Source organism: Lygodium microphyllum, chromosome 22, assembly GCF_053477565.2.
Source record: "Lygodium microphyllum isolate KBCC chromosome 22, Lygodium_microphyllum_v1.1.10, whole genome shotgun sequence".
In the NCBI taxonomy this organism is placed as follows: domain Eukaryota; kingdom Viridiplantae; phylum Streptophyta; class Polypodiopsida; order Schizaeales; family Lygodiaceae; genus Lygodium; species Lygodium microphyllum.
In genome coordinates this window covers 127,812,443-127,835,454 of record NC_141156.1, presented here as the reverse complement: position 1 = coordinate 127,835,454, position 23,012 = coordinate 127,812,443, and the positions used below count along the sequence as shown (strand labels likewise).

The 23,012-nt window shown below is 42.4% G+C and overlaps 1 protein-coding gene across 1 annotated transcript in view; it reads right to left on the bottom strand.

Moving 5' to 3' along the window:
• The window catches only part of GPAT9 (glycerol-3-phosphate acyltransferase 9), a 94,950-nt gene that overhangs the window by 12,941 nt on the left and 58,997 nt on the right, over window positions 1-23,012 (bottom strand). Inside the window, exons 11-13 of the mRNA XM_087663066.1 lie at window positions 6,575-6,660; window positions 3,190-3,309; window positions 3,001-3,099 (exon numbers count right to left, since the gene is read on the bottom strand). Coding sequence (XP_087519192.1) covers window positions 3,001-3,099; window positions 3,190-3,309; window positions 6,575-6,660 — 305 coding nt within the window. The remainder of the gene's footprint in view (window positions 1-3,000; window positions 3,100-3,189; window positions 3,310-6,574; window positions 6,661-23,012) is intronic.

The following is a 23,012-nucleotide window of genomic DNA, read 5'->3' as shown; positions in this document are numbered from 1 at the left end:
TATACCACCTCACTATACCATGTACTTGGACAGCCCCCTCTGCCTTGGCGATTAGAAGACACACCCACATTATCCACCTTCTTCAATGCAGCTATGGTTCACAATGCCATTGATAGACTCCAAAATGGCCAAGCTCAGGACCATGATGGACTAGTAGCCGAGCACCTCTCATATGCCAGAGATGTGCTACGCCCCTTCTAACCCACATGTTCAACAAGGACCTATGTGAAGGCTTCCATGCCAACTGGTTAGCTAATACTATAGTACCAATCCTAAAAGTTGGAGGACCCATGGTTCCTATGAACTATCGCAGGGTCATGGTCAACCATCCAAGCTTTATGGATCTATACTAGAGTATGAGCTGAGCAAATGGGCAAAGAAGTAACAACATCGCGCACATGGACAGGTGAGGTTCAAGAGAGGATATTCTACACTTGATCACATTCTCACACTCCAAGCCATCATTGAGGAGAGTAGAGCACAAGAGAGGCGAGTATATTACTACTTTGTAGGTTTCCACAAGGCTTTTGACACCTTACTCCATGCTAGACTCATGCAAAAGCTATAGGAGCTGGAGGCTCCAACTAAGATGAGATGGGAAGTACTAACACTATATGAGTCTGTCACGAGACAGGTACCAGCACTAGGAGGGTTGTCTGAGGAGATCACCAGCACTATGGAGTGAAACAAAATCAGGGTCTATCTAGTGCCCATACACTGTGCTCAATGAGAATTTCTTCTCCATCTCAAGACGAGGCATGGGGCTTACCTACACGACCAAAGCCCCTTCGTACCCATGCCACCATAGGAGGGAACCCTCTAGTGGTCGATCTCATCATCCTAGGTGTCAATCCCCACACTCTAGGCAATCAACTCCTACCATTGCACCTAGCCCACACACTACCGAGCATTGTCCCTAGTCCCTTCCATCACCATTCAACACTAATTACCAAGGCTACATCTTGCTCTAAAGTGCCCTGACCCATATTTTCCACCCGTAAACAGGCCCTTTCTCCATGCAACATGGAACAGATCTAGGTAGAGTTGTTAATCATGAATGCCATCGACAAAGTCAAAAAAAGATTTAGACAATGGACTGAATACAATAACAGGCTACTAAATGATCAGATCAAAAAACTTGAACCGAAAATTGAAACTCGAGACGAAGAAATTACATCACTTAAGAAGCAGTTGGCTGAAATACAATTCAACCCCAAGTTGGAGGAGGGAGAAATTCAACCCAACATAGCCAAGGAGATCACTCCTATCAAAGAGGAAGTACAACAGCTCCAAAAGGAGGAGGAGGAAATGACAAAGGCAGCCGTTTCTTGGGCAAAGATGCCTAAGAAAACCCAAAAACAAGTAGAGGAAGCGGAGCAATGGATTCAAGTAGCCAAGAAAGGGAAACAACCAACCCATACATCTACAACAGCCACCATCAATGACACACGGGAGGAAGAACAAAAATGGAAAGCGAGAGCACTTCACATTTAGGTGACAAGGCTGAAAATGCATGAGAAAGTAGAAGAAGACACCAAGGAATTATTATACACCTTGATGAACATTTAGAGGGGGAGAGATGGTATTCTACTCAGAGACACATCTACACTCCCACAAGTGACAAGCTATAGATAGGAGTCAGCATACATGAAGGAGACATGCACTGACCACAGTAGCCGAAACGAGGCTCGAGAAGAGTGGCAGTGCTATTCAAAAAGAGGAACTACATCAGATGATCTAGATAGTTCGCAGGGGTGAGCAAGCCACCTATATGAGGGTGAGAGTGCAGGGTGAGGAGCGCACTCTTTACATTGCCATAGGTTATTTTTCCCCTATGACATCCTAATACACCCCACCAAAGGGGCAATCACCATACATGGCTTTGGATGAGGATATTTGGGAGTTCTCAAGGGAGGGAGATGTCATCTTACCAAGGGACTTTAATGCGAGGACAGCCTCCCACCAAGTGTCTTTCTTCAATGCATCTGAGGAGATATTACAAGAGCAAAATGTCTCAGAGCTACAAATGGAGAGGACCTCCCAAGACACAGGGGAAGTCACAAAGTACAAGAGATATCTCGTGGAGATGGGCACAGCACACGGACTAGCCATCCTCAATGACCTAGCCAGATACCTGGAAATTGCCATGAATGTCACATTTTTTCTGGCATTTTTCTGGCTCTCAAAACAGTCCCAAACATGATTATTTTATTAAATGGGAGGTGTCTAACATATTTCTGCTGACACAATACACTATATGATCTGCTGCATGCACATGCAGTAGTGTGAAACACAACATGTCACAGCAAGTGTTTTAATCAAATTGCACAGTAGTGATGTCACCTCAAATTGAAACAGAGGGTCTGTAGATTACGACTACATACTCCACCTGAGAGCATCTGAGCAACTCTGAATCAAGCTCATACAAAACTTGAACTTAAAGATCATTTTATATAACAAAACTGTTCTAGATTCCCAGTTGTCAACTCATAATATCTGCAACCATGTTTTCTCTCCTATCCTTCTCTCAGATTCTGGATTGAATGCTTTGAAAAATCAAGCCCATCAATCTCTCTGTGAGAAATCCATGGCTGAGTAAGGAGATAATCACTACTTGTTTGCTTAGTCTTGATGAGCATTTCAGGTCCAATGCATTAATGCTTCTAAGCAACTCTTTACCCTACGTGCAAATTTTTGCTCAATTGACCTAAACTTACAAGACTCGAATGCAATTGAACAATTGTTTTTGCATATCAATAAAGCCTAACACTTGGCTACATGAAATAAACTGTTTAAGTTTGGAGATGGGCCTAAGACATATTGTTACTGTGACACCTGGTATGAAGTCCAACATGGGGTACATTTTTGAGACACTTATAGAAATGAATGAAGGACAGTGAAAATAGCTCCACATATGAAGCACAAGCAAAGCAGCTTTCTCGCTTTCATGGACCTTACAGAGTCAGCACATCAGAGAGCTAAGCTTTACAGAAAGCTTACTTTTTTTCAGTTAGCTTAGGACTTGGTCTATAATACTTCAAATAGCCATCCCATGCAACTTTCTTAATGCCAGCTCGTTTTGCGATCATGTCACGAACTCTGCAGCCCAATTGAAAGGATGCAACTTAGAAAGGTTTTTACAAAGTTAATCAAATAAAAAATGAGCATCCATGCTATGTAATTGATCACCTTTCAGCAAACTCAATAGGTGTCTCAGATGGCTGCAATGTTTGTGGCTCAAGATACCAAACATCACATACCACTGCCCAGGATGTCATCAAATGTAAAAGATGCATTGTAAATGATTGCCTACATCAAACAATGACAATGATAGTAAATCGAACCAATCTGTGCAGCCAACAAGAACAGCAAAGTAACATTTTCTTTTGTATCTTATTCTTCATTTAAAGAACAACGACCAAAATAGCTTCACCAGTTATACATATCACTGTTTCAAACATCAAAGATTCAGAAATAGTTTAGCCAGTTTTGCATATCATGGTTTCAAATGTCAAAGATAATCAGGCATATAAAGTTATGATTTAGTCACTAGTCTGTCACAATCACTCTGAAAAAACACTTTTGCCAGCTCTTGAACACAAGCTTTAAGTGATTGAATTGAGTCTAAAGCCCATAAGTGGAGGTCAAAAGTTATTCCAATCAAAGGTTAAATCATGTAATACATAAATAGTAGCTGATGGTATCAAGTTCCTTATAACACAAGCTTTAAGTGATTGAATGACTCTAAAAGCTCATAATTGGAGGTCAAAAGGCATTCCAATCAAAGGTTAAATTATATAGTAAATAGATAGTGGCTGATGATTGTTACGACACTCGTGTATCCACAAGTGTTTTTTGCTTCATGCTTGACACCTCATGTATATCGTGGTTGAGCAAGAAGCAGCCCACTATGGGCACTTCTAGTTGTGAAGCTGAGTACAAGGCAGCTTTCACACCTATGGTTGACCATATTTGGCTCAGATGCCTCTTGGCTAATTTGGTTGTTGGATAGTCATTTTCCACCACCATCTTTACTAACAATCAGAGTGCATTGGCAATTGCACGGAATCTAGTGTTCCATGCATGTACTAACCACATTGAGGTGCACTATCATTAAGAGAGACTCTCTGCATGAGATCAGCTTGGCCTATGTGCCAATATAAGATAACCTTACGAATCTTTTCACAAAGGCTTTGCCTTGTAAGAAGTTTGAAGCTTTCTGCAAAGCTTTGGACTTACTCACCTTTGTGGATTGATCTATTCCATTGGGCATGGCACTTCCCTATACAAGAATGCCAACTCTTGTTCACTGCATCACTCCCGAAGGGAAATTTGGTACCATATTTTGGTAATGATGTGTAAACATACTTAGGACCACCAGGGTACTTTTTTCCCTCTTTAGGATGGTGTTTCCCCTAGCCTTGTATATATGCCTATTCACTTTTAGGGCATACTTGGTCTTATAAATCTTCTCTATTGATATCTCTCAATCTACTTTAAGTTATACTCTCTCAAGCTGTTGCTTCTCCAAGCCATGTACGTGCATTCCTGCAACCTTAAACCCAACATTAATACCTTAATTAGCTTTTTAAACAGCCCCAAAACTCAAAATGCTACGGAATTTTTGTGTTTCATAAGCAAACCCACAAACTTCGGTGAATAGATGGGCTGCACAGTCATTTGCCATCCTGATCAGTTTACCTCAATAATCAACTAGCACCTACATCCCACTACTCTATATACCTCTACTGGCAGATATCACAATTCCTGGAATGCTATCCAGTCTTCTACTGCTGAGGCGCCTTGTTGGAAGCTATCACCCACCTTCCTCACCATCGTTTGGAGCTGTTAATCCTTGCCGACATCTGTGTTTCCATTGTGCAGCTGCCGCCCAGCCTGTTTGGAGCAGATGGCTGCCTGCCCACATCATCCAGCAGCTGTGTTTTCATCTTACAGCTGCTGCCCAGCATCTGCAGCACCTCCAAAAGCAGTCGCCCATACAGCTAGGCTTGCATTTTGGAGCTTCTGCCACTATGTATGACCACCCAGTCAGCCACCCTACTGGTGCCTTCAGCACTCAGCCTATTATGGACAGATATGCCTGCTGCATTTCAAGATCCATTTGAGGTACAACACACTCTTAGAGATATCATCAATGCCTCCAACTCCTCTTCCAGCTCATCTCTTCCCCAGTCCACTCGAGACATGGAGGTTTGAGGTTCATTGTATCCATATCAACATAGTCTGTTTATTCAGTCATTCTCCATTCATTCTCTTGCGCTTTGAGCTCTACTATGTTGATTGTGTTCTTGTCGTACACTTTGAGTTTCATTCTTTGTTCAAGCATTTCTTTACAGATGGCTGTCCAACAGCCATTGTCTCTCCTGGGAACACACTGAGATATGCTGAAGAAGAGAATCGTCCTTCCAAGACAAATACCAGACATGAAAAACCACACCAAAACTTGATGCTGGATGATGCAGAATAAGTTAATCAGCAATGCAGCTGTCGACAGAAACCAAAATGCAGTCATGCAAGAGAAGATGATCCTGTGGACTGGGCAGTGATAATGAGAAGACCTCCAGGTCAGCAACACAAAGGCAGCAACAGTTGTGTTGGATGGCACCTCTACAAGGGTTGTCATGTGTCATGGCAGCAGGAGGAAGAGAATGCAGCACGATGACTGGCTTGCTGCCATGAAGAGAATGCAGCATGGTGACTGGCTTGTCCAGGGCAATGTCAGCAACAGAACCTCACCTCCATATGATGGCAATAGCTGCTCAGAGAGGGTTCTAATGAAGGCTGGCTATGAAACCCAGCAAAGATGATGATGATCGCGATGAGACAATGGCAAAGGTCAATAGTAGCAAGGTGTGGTAAGGGATAGAACAGGATAAAAGAGTGGTCATACGTTAGTACCCCTTTATAGAACTTCTTCAGCCATGTCCTACCAAAAACTCTTGAGTTTCACATTTACATAAGTTTAATGTAGAACAGGTTTCGGAGCGCTATAGAACAGCCAAAAGAAGTTAGCCCATGATTTGAGATTATCTTTTAGGCTAATTCTGAGTAGCGCAACACCTGCTACACACCCCAACGCATGGGGGAAAATACAATATACAAGGGCTCGTTTGCTGTAAACAGCAGGAAAGATCTGGAGCCCAGCATAGTGAGATACACTTCCAAGGAAGAACCTATAGGCCGTGCAGCCCTAATCAGACTGACAGGACTACAGCCTGGCTGACCCACTCATCAGCATAGGCCTGCCTGATTTTGCAATCTAGCAGGTCCCAACATACATGATGTCTCCAACTGGATCACCACCCCATCCATGTGCCAGTCCACCCATTTACTTCCACACCAGCAGCTACATGGCCCGGCGCCACATCAGCAGGTACAGCTGAAGCTACACTGGTCACAAGAATTGGTAGATCTTAAGAGTCAATCTAGAATGACTAGTATATAATAAAATCGACAAAAAAACTTACGTCTACACAGGCCAAAACTAAAACAACATTCAAAAAGGTAAATTTCCATTTTTGTTAACGTCTACTTGCATTAATAAAGTACTTACTTTTTGCTATTCCAAAATGCATCAACGAATATTTTGTTATATTTTATTGCAATTGGACACACAGCACATCCCAACTCGAAGGCACCCTACAAACACAGAGCAGCAATTAGTATTATAGCAGTTAAATTGAGCTACATTCTTTATTGACAGTGCAAGCAATCAGAACACAAGCAAATGTAAGCTACATTGGTTTGTAACTACCAAAATACGAAGAAGTAACCCTACACAAAAACTTATATGCACACTTATATACATTTGTGCACATGCAACCTTCATATGGTTTAGAAACTTGTAGTACGCTGAGATCAATCATTGGGGATTGGGCTGATGTTCATTAGCCCACTCATCATCATGATTGCATCCATCAGCATAAGGAACTGTCAGGTAACTTTGAGTGCTGTATCTCCATGTCCTCGGGTCAATATTAGTTTACTATGCTACTAGAACGTCCTAAGTTACATTTCCATAAGTAGACTTTCCTTTCTTGTTATCATCAAGAGAACCTTTTATGCAGGGACTAGAAAACTCATTTAAGGGCCTCCAATCTTTAGTATCTAGATTCAAACTCAAAAAAGAAGAGGAATCATTGGTTGATCTCGAATGTTCAAATATTAAACTGTGTAGAAGTTAAATAATAAGTCCAGCTAGCCTTGGGGAAGCATTCCAGGAGACCTAGTGATCATAGGTACTCCAAAAAAGTGGTTGTATATTTATTTTATTGTGCATATAAATAGTGACTTTTCTATTTAAAACATAAGACTTATTTGGTGATACCAACAAATTGGATAATCTTTCATTTAACATATACAATCTTCGGTTATTAGAAAATGAAAGGCCTGAAGTTGACCATAAGACTCTGAGAATGCATGGACATAGAAGCAATAAACACAACACAATGAACAGTGAACAAGAAAGAACAATTAACTCAGAGACAACTAATAAAACAGGCAATGGAATCCATAACGAAGAACTAGAATGAGTACAATGTCAACAAGGTAACAAGCACCTTGATGACCAAACACACTATCTCCAATCTCCCTCTCTCCAAGGATAGGAGATGCTATGATGATGGTACAGCAGGAGTGAAAGCCTAATATAGGTAACAGTACAGCCAAGAACCTAGAGAATCAGGTCGGCTAGTGCAAATAGCTGCCCAATGGTCTAAACGTGGTGCCCACTAAAGCCCATGAAATGCACAATAAATACAACACCTACTACCCATGATATGGATAAAAGTTTAAACTAATAACCTCTCAAATCATTGGCGATTTGTGCAATGAAACATACAATGATATATCGCTCAAAATGCAGCCACCCAAGAAGATTCCCAAAAGTCTACCATGTCTGATACCACAATAAACATCAATGTCCATGTGCAAAGAATAGAAATAGCCAAATAATCTTTGCTCGTCACAAAAAAACCTACAAAATCACATCATGACCATGGATTCCCTGCCTTCGGCTATCCTATTAAAGGGGTCCTCCATGTGAGAACCAACTAGGAGCAAGCAAGCTCATTGTCATGTTTCCCATGATGCATCTCAGCTTTAGGCTTTCAAAACCACCAATTAAACCAATGCAAGTTGCAAGCCATGCAAAGTACAACAGAGACTAGGATCAACAATGCATAAAGTTGAGTGATCGCACTAAATCAACCATGAAGACTCTCTCTCTCAAGCACAAACACTGATATCAAGAGTGTGCAAAGTATAAGAATGCAGGTTGAACATGTTAGGAGCAGCAGTTATCAGCAAATCATTAGCATATTCGGTAACTCAATAGTATAAGGAGCCAAAACAGCAGTCCAATTAGCAAGGCATCAGTCCTAAACAGCCAATCATAAGGATGCTCAAACAGCATGCTCCTCTTTGAAGAAATTCCAGCTCCCACACGGGCTCTACTACCATGTGAGAGTGCATAGCGGAAAGGAAAGCGAACCCTAAGAGAAGAAGACAAAAAGAAAACGCAGGTAAGAGAAGGAACGATCTAACAACAATGGCTGATAGGTACACCGCTGCAATGGTCAAACCCAATATGCAGCTCTACGCATTAATGTGAGCACCAGACCGTAGCAAGAGGATGAGAGAATGAGGAGTGCTGGTTAATCACGAAGGATCAACAATGGATGATAAGAGTGAGAGAATAGTCCTCCTATAAATTGGCTAGCTAGGGCCACAACTAGTAATAAAGTTACTCATATTGTTGAACCCTTTATACATTTGCTTAAGGGTGTCCAAAGTTTTTTAAAAAAAGCACATTAGTTCACTAGTTGTTTGGACTAGTGAGCTCGATCAATGTTTTCAAACATTGAAACTGTTGGTTGATACTGCATTGATGTTGCAAATTATCAATCTGAATAAACCTTTTGACGTTCAAACAGATGCGAGTGATTACGCTATGGATGTTGTTCTCTACCAAGGCAGTCGATCCATCACATTTGAGAGCTATAAGGTCATGAATGCTCATGATGTCAATGTGCAAGGATCGAGACAGAGTGCAGGTCAAATTGAGTGCGGAGTTCAGAGTAGGAAAAGTGAGCAGAAGGAGTGAGAGCACAACACACAGTGTTTTTCGGTACAATGAGATGTACCACTTTAGTTTTGATAATATATATAAAGTACAAGTGTAAGGGTGCGTGCACACCCGAACACCGTAGAAGGCACGGTGAGCCTTTATTCCCAACAACCCTCCACCTAAAGGCAACGTGCCTGAAGGTAGAGGAAAGAATCCGCTAAGTCTATGTATATACAAAGCTGAAATTCACATATACTATCCAACCCCCATCATCTGGCGAGGCAATGAGCAAATCGCTCTGCTTGAAGACCCTTCGTAAGAAGGTCTGCAAGATTATCATCTGTATGTACCTTCACAAGCTCAATGCTTTGGTTATCAAGTACATTCTTGATAAAATTATACTTCACATGTATGTGCTTTGTCTTTGCATGAAAGATAGGATTCCCTACTAGCATGATAGCGCTCTGACTGTCACAATGGAGAATAGGAACCTTTGTAATACCAAGCTCTCTCACCAAACGTGAAAGCCATAAGCCTCTTTGCATGCCTCAGTGGCAGCCACATACTCTACCTCTGTAGTAGACAACGAACATACTTTTGCAACTTGGATATCCAAGAGACTACTCCCCCTATGAATGAGAACACATATCCTCAAGTAGACTTCCTACAGTCAAGATGCCCAGCATAGTTTGCATCCATGAAGCCAACAACAGATGACTTCTATTTCCCAAAGCAGATACAGTGTACACAAATCCCTTGTGCCCTTAAGGTATCTCATTATACCTTTCACTACTTCCCAATGTTTTTTGCCATGATATACCATGTACCTGCTAACCACTCTTACCGCAAATGCTATGTCAGGACGTGTAGCAACCATAGCATACATCGAGCTACCAACAGCTGAAGCATAAGGGATCTTGGCAATCTCAGTCTTTCCATCATCAAATGTAAGGTTGTCATCTGCACTAAGTTTCACATATGGAGGCAATGGTATACCAATGGCTTTCCCCCCCTCCATATTGGAACGCTGCAAAACCTTAGTAACATACTCTTGCTATGACAAATAGAGAAGACCCTTCGATCTGTCCCTGAGTATACGCATGCCAAGAATATGATTTGCCTCACCAAGATCCTTCATATCAAAGTTGTTGTGTAAGCTCTGTTTTAAGGAGTCCAAGGCATGAGCATCCCTACCTGCAATTAGTATGTCATCCACATACAAAACCAAGAGAATAAGGCTACCATCCATTGCCTTCTTGGTGTATAAGCAATGACCAACTCGAGAGCGATGGAATCGCTGAGATTGCATAAATGTATCAAATTTATGATACCATTCTCGTGGTACCTATTTTAGCCCATACAAAGTCTTGTTGAGTTTACATACCATGTGCTCTTTCCCCTTTGCAACAAAACCCTCAGGTTGCTACATATAGATCTCCTCGTATAAATCACCATGTAAAAAGGCTGGCTTACCATCCATCTATATAAGTTCCATATCTTCAGATGCAACCAAGCCCAAGATGGTTTATAAAGTAGTCATTTTGACTACAGGAGAAAAGATTTCATCAAAATCAATTCCATGTTCTTGCTTATACCCTTTAGCAACCAGTCGTGCCTTGTACTTTGGCAAAGAACCAGAAGTGACTTTCATTTTGTAAACCCATTTGCATGGTAGAAGTTTCTATCCTTTAGGCAAATGTACCAAATCCCAAGTGTCATTTTTCATGAGAGATTCCATCTCTAACAGAATAGCCTTATGCCATTTCTTGATGTCTTTTCTGTTCATTGCTTCCTGGAAGAAAAACGGCTCACCACAATCGGTCAACATGACAAAATCAACCACATAATTGACACCAGGAACAAACCTGTCTGGCTGTCTTTGCACTCTAGTCGACCTACGGACCCAATGGTCAAGATTTTCTAGTGGTTCAACCTACAAATCTGCATTAACAGCTTGCTGTTCTGCAAATCCAGCATATTGTACAGTTGGTTCTGGTTATTCCAAAGGTATATGTTCTTGATGAATTTGTGGTACATCATGGGCAATATCTTGCTGATCATTTTCAGCATTATTTCCTACATTTTCAAGGACATTTACAGCAGGTATTTGTTGTTGTCTAGCGGGTATCATTTGCTATCCAATTGGTACATCCTCCCAAAATACAACCCTTCTGACCTCCTCTGTCTTTTCGGGCTGTTTGTGCATGCGATCTTCCCAAAAGATAACATCATTGCTATATACTACTTTTCTTTTCTCAAGATCCCATAATCGATACCCTATTTCACCTTCATCACCATATCCTAGGAAAATACATTTATAGGACTTTGGCTCAAGTTTGTTGCGTTCTTCCTTGCAAATGTGCACAAATGCCTCGCAGCTAAACACTCTGAAGTGAGCATACGGAGGTGGCTTGCCCGACCACACTTCTTGCGGAACTCCCCCATATTTTGCGTGTGGCATCATCAACAAAGGTAATGAAATACTTATTTCCCCCTAGATATAACCCTGGCATTTGACATACATCTGAATGTACCAACTCTAAGGGTGAAGACTTTAGAGAAATAGATTTTTTATGTAACGTTTGAGCATGCTTCCATAAATACAATGATCACACTATTCAAAATCAGCATATCTCAAAGACCACAAATAACCCAAACGAGAAAGCACTTTCATTCCAGTTTGACTAATGTGTCCCAACCAGCTATGCCACAAAGAAACGCTTGGCTGCTCGGTTATGGCGACTACATGGTCACGTACTCTAGATACATGCAAAGGATACAAAGTATCACTTTTGGAGCCCTTGGCAACAATGTGAGAGCCTTTATAAATTCTCCATTTGCTATCCCCAAAGGTGGTGTGATAGCCTTCATCATCTAGCTGACATGTGCTTATCAAGCTCTTCTTGAGCTGAGGTACATGCCTTGCATTATGCAAAACAAACACACAACCATGCTGAAATTCCAATTTCAATGTTTTTGTTTTTGTCTATCTCTTTCTTCCATTGAACACAGTCCCGTTTGTAGTGCCCTTTCTTGCCACAATGATGACAGTCCACATTTTTACTACGAGACTTGTTGCGTGCTCTATTTTCAGAACTGTCCTTTTGCTTAAATCTGCCCCTAGTGTGCAATGCATTAGAAGACTTGTTTGTTGAATTGTTTTGTCTATTGAGTTCTTCCATCAGCGAAGAACTCTCCGCATCAGAATATAACAACTAAGCATTTAAGTTATTCAAGGCTGTCCTAAAAGTATCCCAACTTTCGGGCAAAGTGCATAGCAATAAAGTAGCTTTGAACTCATCATCAATATGGAAATCCAAAGCAATCAGCTGACTGAAAATTGAATTGAACTCGTTCAAATGTACAGACATGGTTGTACCTTCCTTCATGCGAAAGTCCATTAACTTTTTCAGCCAATAAACCTTGCTGGCTGCACTTTTCTGAGCATACAATTCTTCAAGTCTTTACCACATTGCATGCTGAATTCAACTTCTCAATGTTAAAGAGCAAGTTGTGTGACATTGAGAGCTCAATGGTAGAGCGTGCAAGCTCATCCAGATCATCCCACTCTTCTTATTCCATACTTGCTGATTTTATTCCCTTCGCTTTGATGGGCTTTACCTGTTTCTTCTGCACCAAGACACTGTAGCATTGTTTTTGCCATATTGCAAAATTATGTGCACCCTCAAGCTTCTTGATGTGCAAAAGATTGCTGCTGTCACTGTTTCCAGCCATAATTTGCAGCACTAAATTGACTCAAAAGTCACCAAATCAAGCCCAAATGTCACACAAGTGACCACAGTATACTGCAAGTACCAACCGGCAGTGAAAATCGAAGAAATTGCAGAAATTTTAGATCTACAAATAGATTTTCAGAATTAGAAAGTGTCTACTACTGCACTCCACAAGCAAATACAGGCGCATTCAAAGGCCAAGGCACCAATTACATGTGAAATCCCCAAAATTTGACTACAACTTCTGCTCCAAAAACATTCACAAGCACAACTTTGACAACTTAGGTCAAAAGCCCAAAATTTTCAAAAGGAAATCTATCCAGATTGCATCAATACATGTATCCAAGTGCATATACCAAACAATTTTTGCACAAATTGAAGAAATTTTGCAAAAGCCCCAATTTTCTTGGGTCCGGTGTGCACAAATTTCAATGAAATTTAAGAAATTTCACTAAAATGTGAAAAGCCCAAAATGTCCCAGGTAAATGTGCACCAATTTTGAAATTTCTAGGTCAAATTGTCATGTTCTGCATCACGGTTCCCACAAATCCGAGAAAAACCCCAAATTTTTAGGCCAAGAAGACATATTGAGCTTGTGCACGTGAACACCCGATAGGAGAAGGAGAAAAAGGATTGCATGACTTTATTAAAAAAAAAAGAAGAAAATCCATCCTGTCGAGACATTGACAAAGCCCCGTCACCCGTTGGTGGGCCTGCACCGGTCGTCCATTGGACCTGCACACCTGTCGCCCGTGCCATGTCTCGTAGCCTGTGCCATGTTTGGTCGCCCGCTAGACCTGCTTCATCATGTGCTGACTACTCACTGTGCCTATCTACTATCGCCTACCCTGTCAACATCGCCTACAGAAAAATGTACCCCCCTTGGTTTAACTACCTCCGTCAGGCAATCAACTATTTTCTCTAATGTGTGCCTGCTGAGCCTGTGCACGCCTATCAACTATCTTGAGGCGTGTGCACACCTGAGCTGTCTCTTGCCTACTCTGATACCAATTTGATGTCAATGTGCAAGGATCGAGATAGATTGCACATCAGATTGAGTGCAGAGTTTAGAGTAGGAAGAGTGAGCAAAGAGTGAGAGCACGACACACAAAGTGTTTTTTGGTACAATGAGAAGATATACCGCTTTAGGTTTAGATAATATATATAAAGTACAAGTGTAAGGGTACGTACACACCCGAACATCATAAAAGGCATAATGAGCCTTTATTCCCAACAGTTCAAACGCATTACACCACCCAAGAAAATCTTCATGATCAGTTTGACCTCCAAGCCCGTAAGGCATGATGGGCATAGCTTATGTAGGAATTTAACTTCGAGATTCGTTATCAAAAGGGCGCAACTAATATAGTTACCGATACCCTTCCTCAGATCCTCGAAGTCAATGCCTTGTCCTTCTCTAAAATTTCGATTGATTTCTATCTTTCTCTCAAAGGGCATTGCCAAAATGATTCTACTTTGGTAGGACTGACAATTAGTCCAAGATGGACCTAGTAGCCCAAAAAGCTTTAGCGGTCCAAACGTGTGAGAGGAAGATGGTAGAAAAGTATTCCATTTGCAATGGATTACTTTTTAAACAAGGAAAAGTGTATGTGTCTAACGATCAAGATATCCACAAAAAAATTTTATAGGAGTGTCATAACATGCAGAGTGTGGTCATCTTGTGTTCAGCATGAGTCATTGAAAGGAACGACTAGGATAAGGTGAACTAATTGTTGTGATTGAGAAAGTCCCGCAGCTCAAGGGTATTGCTCGTTATATTTCACTTAAACCCAAATCGGTTCTTGACCATACGACTAAACGATCCCGCCAAATCGTTTATCCTGAGTATTTGATCGAGTGGAAAAACCACAATGCGAAGGCCACTTGGGAGTCCGTACGTTCATTGAAGAGGGGTTTGTTCCTAGGATATTATTGGGGACAGCAATCATTCATAAGGAGGAAAGTGTTACAGCCTTGGATATCCAAACAGATGCTAGTAGCATTGGTTACAAAGGTCATGAAGTGATTTAGTGCAAATGCACTAAAGACACTTCAGGGTTAGGGAGACCAAGCCCTATTTATAAGACTCAAGGCCCTATTGTGCACATTCATTGTGTGATCACCACTCTTGGACTCTAGGCTCATTGGCCAATGCATTTGTGCACCGGACTCGTGTGGACTGGGAGTATGGGACGTCAGCCCTTGGGATGTGTTTGTGACCCGAAGTGTTGCTAGCTCCCAGGCTCGATTGTGAGCCTGTTTGGCTCTATGGTTGGGAGGCAAGTCTGATATCCTATCTCTTTATATTCGTGGATATAGCTTGAGTCATGTCTCGTATGCAAGTTGGATCCTAGGTGGGCATTTCACTAACATTTGGAATTGGAAATGAAAATGAAAGCTAAAACAAAAATCCTAATCCTGATCCTATTGTGCATGGCATTAACCAATTCAAACCCATTGTGGATGATGCAAGTGTTGAATGTAAGCCTAAGCTCTAAGAGCAAAAGAAATAGAATCTAAATTATAATGAGAAGTGGGAGAGATGGAAGGAAATTGCGATTGATTAGCACCAAAAACATGCTCAAATGAAGCAGAAGGTAGTACAATAGGTATACTTGAAAAGGTATGTTTGTCTCTAGCACCTCACTGATGGATATTAACATATCGATACCAATCATGGTCTCCATGGTAGCTTACAACCCGATCTTGCACGAGAAGGAGCAATTTGGTTCATACAAATCAAAAGGATCGAACTTGGCATCGCACTTGGCCATGATGAAGACAAGGGTTCACCAATAGTCAAGAATGTGCTATGTATTCCCTAAGTGGAAAGGTGGCCAGCCTCACCATAAAACTCATTGATGCACAGCCCCTAATGAAAAGTAGATTGAAGACAAAGGATAGTAGCTGAGGTATCTGCTACGTATGCATTCTCTGAACTCCACGTCCGCATAACATGTGGTAAGATGGATGAAGATGAGCGAAAGGATGTGTTGCTCTCATTGAGAGCATAATGCTGCCTTAGGGCCTCTAGTGAAGAAGCCTAAGAAGACATGATAACTTCCCAAGAGTAAGGTGTCTCAGCCATTGTTGGTTACTTATGTGTCACTTGTGTTTCTCGCACGAACCAAGCCTCCATAAAAGCCACAAGATACTCTTCAATAGAGTATTGGCTCTGATACCATATAAAGCTATGCTAGGGTTTGCATAGAGAAAACACAAAACGTACAAATACAACTAAAATACAGTAACTCCAAAAAAAAAAAAAATGCAAAACGTAAAATAGGGAAGAAAAAGATGAAACCGTATGAATTATGTATGTTGAATGAATGAATGAATGAATATAAACAAAAACAATGCTCAAAGGCAAAGCATTCCAATTGCCAACGACTCTCGTGAAAGCTCGCTAAGGGGGGTGTTAGATTGTGTCAACCACCAGAGACAGATCCAAAATTCAGTAATAACCACCAGTCAAAGCAGAGGATGATGTTGCTAAAAAATCCAAAACACAGCAGCTAACTATATGGATGATGACGTGGCAATCAGTCACTAAGAGCAAATCAGCAATTAGGTAATGATGAGGGAGTGATGTAAGAAGTGAAGCGCAACCGTGGAAAGTGTCATCAACAGTATGGATGACTTCTAGATGACAAAGAGCAACCAGTTCTGATGTAAATGCTGCAGTACGCCAGGTCATGATGAACAGGGGAGCAGCTAGAAACCCTTGGATAGGGGCTGGATCGGTCACAAATGGGATTGAAGCAAATGCAGCAGTCCGCCAGACCAGGACGAGCATGCTGCCAGCTGGAAACTCTCTAATAGGAGCTGGAGCAATCACAAATAAACTGAAGTGATTAATATGTGGAACCAAACGCAGGCGTGGGTAGCCTTCGAATGTTCATGGCACCAGCTGGTAATGATGGGCAAACTGGATGGCAAAAGGGATGCAAAAGATACAAGGGACCTAGCGCACACTATTTATAGAGATGGAACCACCCATAGTTTTAAGGTTTTGCTTATGAGATATTGAAGCACTCTTGTGCATTTGAGTTTTGGGACTGTTTAATAAGGTTTAATGTTAATGCACCTTTTTGAGCTTCACACCCAGCCCGTGCCTCCACACATGTGTAACATCCATCATTTCAGCCAAAGCTCAGCTACCCAGTTAACTAATAGAGCTCATGAAATGCGCAATAAATATAATGTCCATACCCATGATATGCATAAGACTAAAACATCCTCTCTCAAATAACGGGTATATGTACACTGAGAATACAATGGTGTATGGCTCAAAAAGCAGCCAGCCAAGAAGATCCCCTTAATGTCCACCATGTCTCATACCCCAACGAGCACCAAAACACCCTCAAAATCATAAACAACAACGATGACAACAAATAACATGCATACTCAATACTTGGGTCATCAAGCTAATACTAAGGTGGCTCAGAGAAGGCACTGATGTTGAGGTTAATCGTATTCAAACCAAGATCATAAAAAGTAGAAATACTCGAGTTCTTTTTGCCTGTTACAAAAAGACTTGCAAAAGCACATCATGAGTATGGATTCCCCACCTTCATCCATCCTACTAAAGGAGCCCCCCATGTGAGAACCAACTAGGAGCGAAACCGCCTGGGTGTTCTATCTCCTATCATGGACTTGAAGGCACACCAATTTCAAGGTTTCAAAACTGCCAAATAAATGAATGCATGTAGAAAGCCACAGTGAAAGAACCACCATACCAAAGAGATGGGTGAGGTGGAGATGCTTCACTATTACCACCCTCTTGTAATCCCACTCTGTCCTAAGAACTTATCAAGAGTGACAGCATCCCTAGGGCTAGAAGATGAATTCCATGGTCACAACAACCTTGGTTGCCCAACCGGAATTGGAGTCGGGGTCAAAGAATAATGAAGAATCCAAGTCACCCTTGCCCTTTGTTGCCGCCTCCTTCCGCAAAGGCACTATCATATTTCAATCCTTCTGCAAATGCCCCTTGTTGCCACAAAAGCAGCACTTTCCCCTTCTTGATGCCCATCTCTTCAACCATGAATGTTGTCAAATAACTACCTCCAACTCAAGAAGGCAATCTCCCCTATAAACTGAGAACAAACTCATGTTCCAACAACATGGAGGTCAAATGCTGAAAAGTGATTGGAGCTGATGAGGTATGACCTTTAAGGGCATTGGCAATACTATCAAAATTGCAAGAGCTTATAGAGCACAATTCCCACAAGTGTGCTTCAAGAAGGGCGGCCTATATGGTCCAAAGTTGACCTATATATGTGTCACTCAATTTTTTAAAAAATTTGTTGGTTGCATGTGAGTCTTGCAACTTGCCTAATGAGGTCCCTTCCGAGTTTCCTTTCCGCCTCTATGTCTGTTATTATTTCGTCTACCTCTCTATTTCTATGTTTGACACGAGTATGCTGGTCATAGAGTGACACTAAGTCCCGAATATTGATTGGAAACTCCATTGCATTGAACTCCAAGGAGTTGTTGTTTGAGCTTATTCCTGCCATGGTTTCCGAGTGTTCTTGTGTAACAAGTGTTTCAATGAGGCTAATGAGCCTAGATAAGGTTCTAGGGGTTCCTATAGGGATTCTTCGCAAGCTCGAAATACTCTCTAGTTCTAATCAATGAGGTGTAGTGTTAGCACTTGCAAGTGCTTTTACCTTGTTCCCTTACAGCCCTTGATGGCTAGGATAGCACTCTGAGCCTTTTTTTTTGGGGGGGTGGTATGGTAGTTCTCTTCAAGGTTTGGATGTGTACACTAGCCTTCTCTCTTTCAACACTCCCGTCACTCAAGTTCCTTGTTTCGGTTTTATTTTGTTATCCACGTCGGTCGCAAGGTCCAGGTCAAGGACGTGCACCCTCTCAATGGCTTTATAGTCTTTTTGAATAGAATCTCTCGTAACACAACTTTTTCTATCAAGTTGGTCAAGGTCTACCCATCTAGACTCAGTGTTTATTCTTTTTTCCTTCCGGTCCACCCTCCACTCAATTACATTTTAGGAAGGGAGGCTTCATCGTCCTAACTTTCTTTGGCTCAATGCTTATGGCTTTGCATGTCAAGCTTTGTACATGCAATCCCAAGTTGTCGCACTGTTGGAGTCAAGGCGTGGTGGCTCGGTTGGTGCCCCGACCAGTTACATCTGTGTGTCTACTCTAGTTGATCTCTTATTTATGGTTATTTTCTTGTTTTGCAGGCATTCGTTGTGATTGTCTATGTGTGTGTGGTGTGTGTGCAATCCATCTGAATGGCGCCTAAAGCTCCTTCTCCAGTCCAGTATGTCCCATTAGTGTCTCACAATTATTCTTTATTACTGGAGTCTAAACTTATCGGCAAAGCAGGCTTGGCCAAGTTCGTCGCACTCTCATTACCACTCATCCCGGAGAATGCTGCTACTTATGATCAGTTTCTATGTTATGCCACATCTTAAGGGAGGCAATCCATTGGATTACTCCTTGTGTAATTCCTCCCTTTTGTCTCAATGTTGCCTTGGGCCTTGGTGACTTGGGCCTCTTGGTTTGTTTGCCAAGACGTTTTACCCTCATCTCCAAGTCAAGTACTTGGGCTGTTCTCCTTGGTCTCTTTATCGGATCTTTCTTACCAGCTTTGAACTTAGACAAATTAGTTGGTTCAACTTGTCTTTTCGCACAGAAAATGCAGTCTTGGTGCATGGCACCTCTTTGGCTCTTCTTAGCCTCATCTAGAGTTGAAGTTCTTTGGGGGGTATCGACTAAGTCGTCACACGTAGCCTAGATTTGGGGTTGTGGAAGTGGAGGTATCATTGAAGTTCTTGGGGTGATACCTATGTTTGGAGTGCTTAGCATGTCACGGATCCATAGGATCGGGATGACAACTCCTTACACTGCTTGTAGCCTAAAGGCCGAGATCTTTATCTTTACCAGCATTGAGTATGTTCCCAATGGGTTCCATAGTCCAAAGACATTCACCTTAAGAGTGAGTTGGAGAGTTCTCCAAGGCTCAACTAGCAAGGTTCCCTTCCGTGGCACTAAGTTGCCTTGGACGGACCATATTGCGAACCCTCCCTCATATTCTTCCTTCTTTTAGGCTTCATCCTCTAACTCATTCTATCTAAGTAGGGTTTGCCACTTCGAGCTCCAAGGCATAGCCAATGACTCCATTGTTGAAGTTCACTTGGTTCCTACTTTGATCCGATTTCGCTAGAATGGGATGTGGCCTTGGATAGAAAGCTGAGTTTGCTTTATCCTTAGCCACGAGTTTGGCTTGGGGGGTTTTGGAGGCATCCTCATTCTTATCTCTCATCTTGGCTCTAGCGGCCTGCCTCCATTTCTTGGCATTGGATTTCGCCTTCTTCTTCTTCTCATTCTCATTCTCTTCTTTCTCTATCTTTCTATCTTCTTTTCAGCCTTCTTCACGTAGATCTATCTTTGGTTCCTCTTCTTCCTTCTCTCTTTCTTTCCTAAGTCTAACTCATCTCTATCCTTTCTTCTTTGGCCTTGATGCCTATGTCTATCTTTTCTTACTCTTCTCGTTCTAGCCTATCTTCTTCCTTTGACTTTCTAGCTCTCCACACTCTTTCTTCTAGCTTGGCTCCTCCACCTCTTTCTACTTGCTCATTCTTCTTCCTAACTTTCTTCTTCTGGTCTCTTCCTAGCTAACTCTACTTGTTCTTCTATCTCTTTTCTTGTCTCATCTTTTCCTTAATCTTCTCTATAGCTACATCTAACAAGACTTTTTCTTCTTCTTTCCTATCTTTTTCTTCTATCTCTTCCCATATTTTCATGATTCTTTCCTTCAACTCTCTTTCTAACCTATCATCATTGCACTTTGTGGGATTGGTTGGTTGTTGGGGTTGTCGGGATCGATGTGTTCCAAGATCTAAAGTGAGCTCATCCCCGCCTTTCTCTACTTCTTCACGTTGTTGGAATAGAGGTTTTCCTGTCAGAAGTGGAGCAGCAATGGAGGCATACACATATGTTGTAATAAACTGTTGAAACACAAGACAAAAGAGAAAAGGAAAGAAAAAAACACAATACAGATGAGAACTCAGATGCATGCTCGGAAAATGGAATCCATATATCAAACACGAGACTCTCGCATACAACAGTGAGTCACTGGCTGCGTGGGCACCGATACTGGCTCTTCTCTCCACGGGACCTCCAGGTGGTGAGCTGAACTAACTGAGGAGGAGCCCAAAATATATATAGGCATGAATAATGCCATAAAATATGTCAAGTCGGCAAGCATTTAATATTGACCAACTGGCAGCAATAAATGCTCCAAAGCATAAAATGCTACACAATAAAAATGCCTAAAATATCTACATAATGTGCCCAGCCATAAAACATGATCAAACTCACACATGAGTTGACATACTCTGCTAACATCCTCTCTCAGATCATGGGTGATCTGATACAATGATAAATGATTCATCATAGTTCATACAACAAAGAACCACAAGATAGAGCCATGGATACCTAGGCAGTGGATACCAAGGTGCCTCAGAGAGAACCTGATGTTGATGTTTATCATGCCAACTCCTGAAAATAGAGAAGATCATAGCAGCTCTCAATGTCTGCCAACAATGCCTTTGATATAGCACATGTGACCAGCCTGTCACCAATGCCATAGCGCATAAATGACCATCGATTCCCCTTCATTGGCCAGACCACCAAAGTGTCCCCTCATGTGAGCTCCAGACGAAAGCCACCCACCCTCTGTCAAAGAACCAGCCCATCATGAACCTGGATGTCAATCCTAGCTCCATGATTTGAACCTCCCAAACTTCGATCAATGCGTCAGGGACGTCCCTCTCTGAATCCTGTGCATCTGTATAGAAATATAGATGAGGCATGTGTTAGAGAGGATCACAGCCAGGCAGGTGCAGTCCAGTCGGACTGCTGCAGTCGGACCTGCAGCAGTCGGACTGCCACGTGGCAGTCCGACTGCCTGCAGCCATTTTATTCCAGGCTGCGCCCTATTTTGGCGCCCCGTTCTAGGTGATTTTTCGCCTATTTATTGCTGACGTTTTCAGCAGTCTGGCCACTATTCTGTCGCAGATTACAGACCGGTGCTGTGCAGATTTCTGTCTCTGTTCACAGATTTCAGACAGCAGATAGTGCAGACTGCAGCAGACTTCGAGGTGGACAGCAGGTCGCATCGTCGAGGTGGAGACACGCAGTCCAGCGCACTGCGCCCGTGTATATCTTTGTATTCAGCATTCTTTATACAGCAGATCTTCATTGTACACTGTCTCTTTCTCTCCCTTTTCTCTCTGCGTTCTCTCTCCCTCAGTCCTACGCTTCCGCACCGCTGCACTCTGACATGGTATCACAGCAGTGTTTGAGGGCTGACTGAGCGCAGAATCAACCTGAAGAGGAGTTTCCATCGCGACACAAATTTGCGTTTTCTGCATTTAAGGGCAGACAGGAGGGCTGCGCCTTGGAACAAGGCTGAAACGAGTGTGGGCGCACAGGAAAGGAGTACAGGTGGTGGATTTGCTGCTGTTTACCGCTGTTTGACGCGGAGAAAGTTTGAGTTTTCAACCTAAAAGTGCAGGTTTTGCTTTTTTCATCGCTTCCAGCGGGTGAAGAAGCTTCGGGACGCGGAAGAGCCTTAGCAGGCTGAGTTTACCCAGTCAGAGGGGGCTGCTTTTGCGTTTGAGAAGGCATTGCAGGTGAAGATGTCTACAGAGATGGACTTGGAGTTCCAAGCGATTATGGACCGGAAGGTGCCTGTCCTACCGGCTCTTCCTACAGATCAGAAGCTCGACGGCGACAACTACCGCATTTGGCGCGTTATGATGTTGGCCATTCTGGAGTCCTATGATTTGGCGGAGTTGGTACAGGAAGATATTGACCGGCCTTCGGTAAGAGATGAGTCCAAACTCTCTTCCGATGCTCGTGCGGAGTTGGCCAGGGCCCAGTCTCATTGGGACAAACTGAATGCCAGGATTCGATCCCTTCTCTTTCTATCATGCACTACAGCCGTGATCGCTCACATCGAGCACTTGACGGTGGCTCGTGAGATATGGCTGGAGCTTGATCAAATGTACAATCCGATGACCCTGATGAAGAGGGTTTCTTTGGAGGTACAGATGCGGACCTTGTCCGTCAATAAGTCTTCTTCGCTAAGGGAACACATTAACAAGCTAAGGCAGCTACAGATGCAGGTTCAGAATGCGGGAAAGCCAATTTCCTCC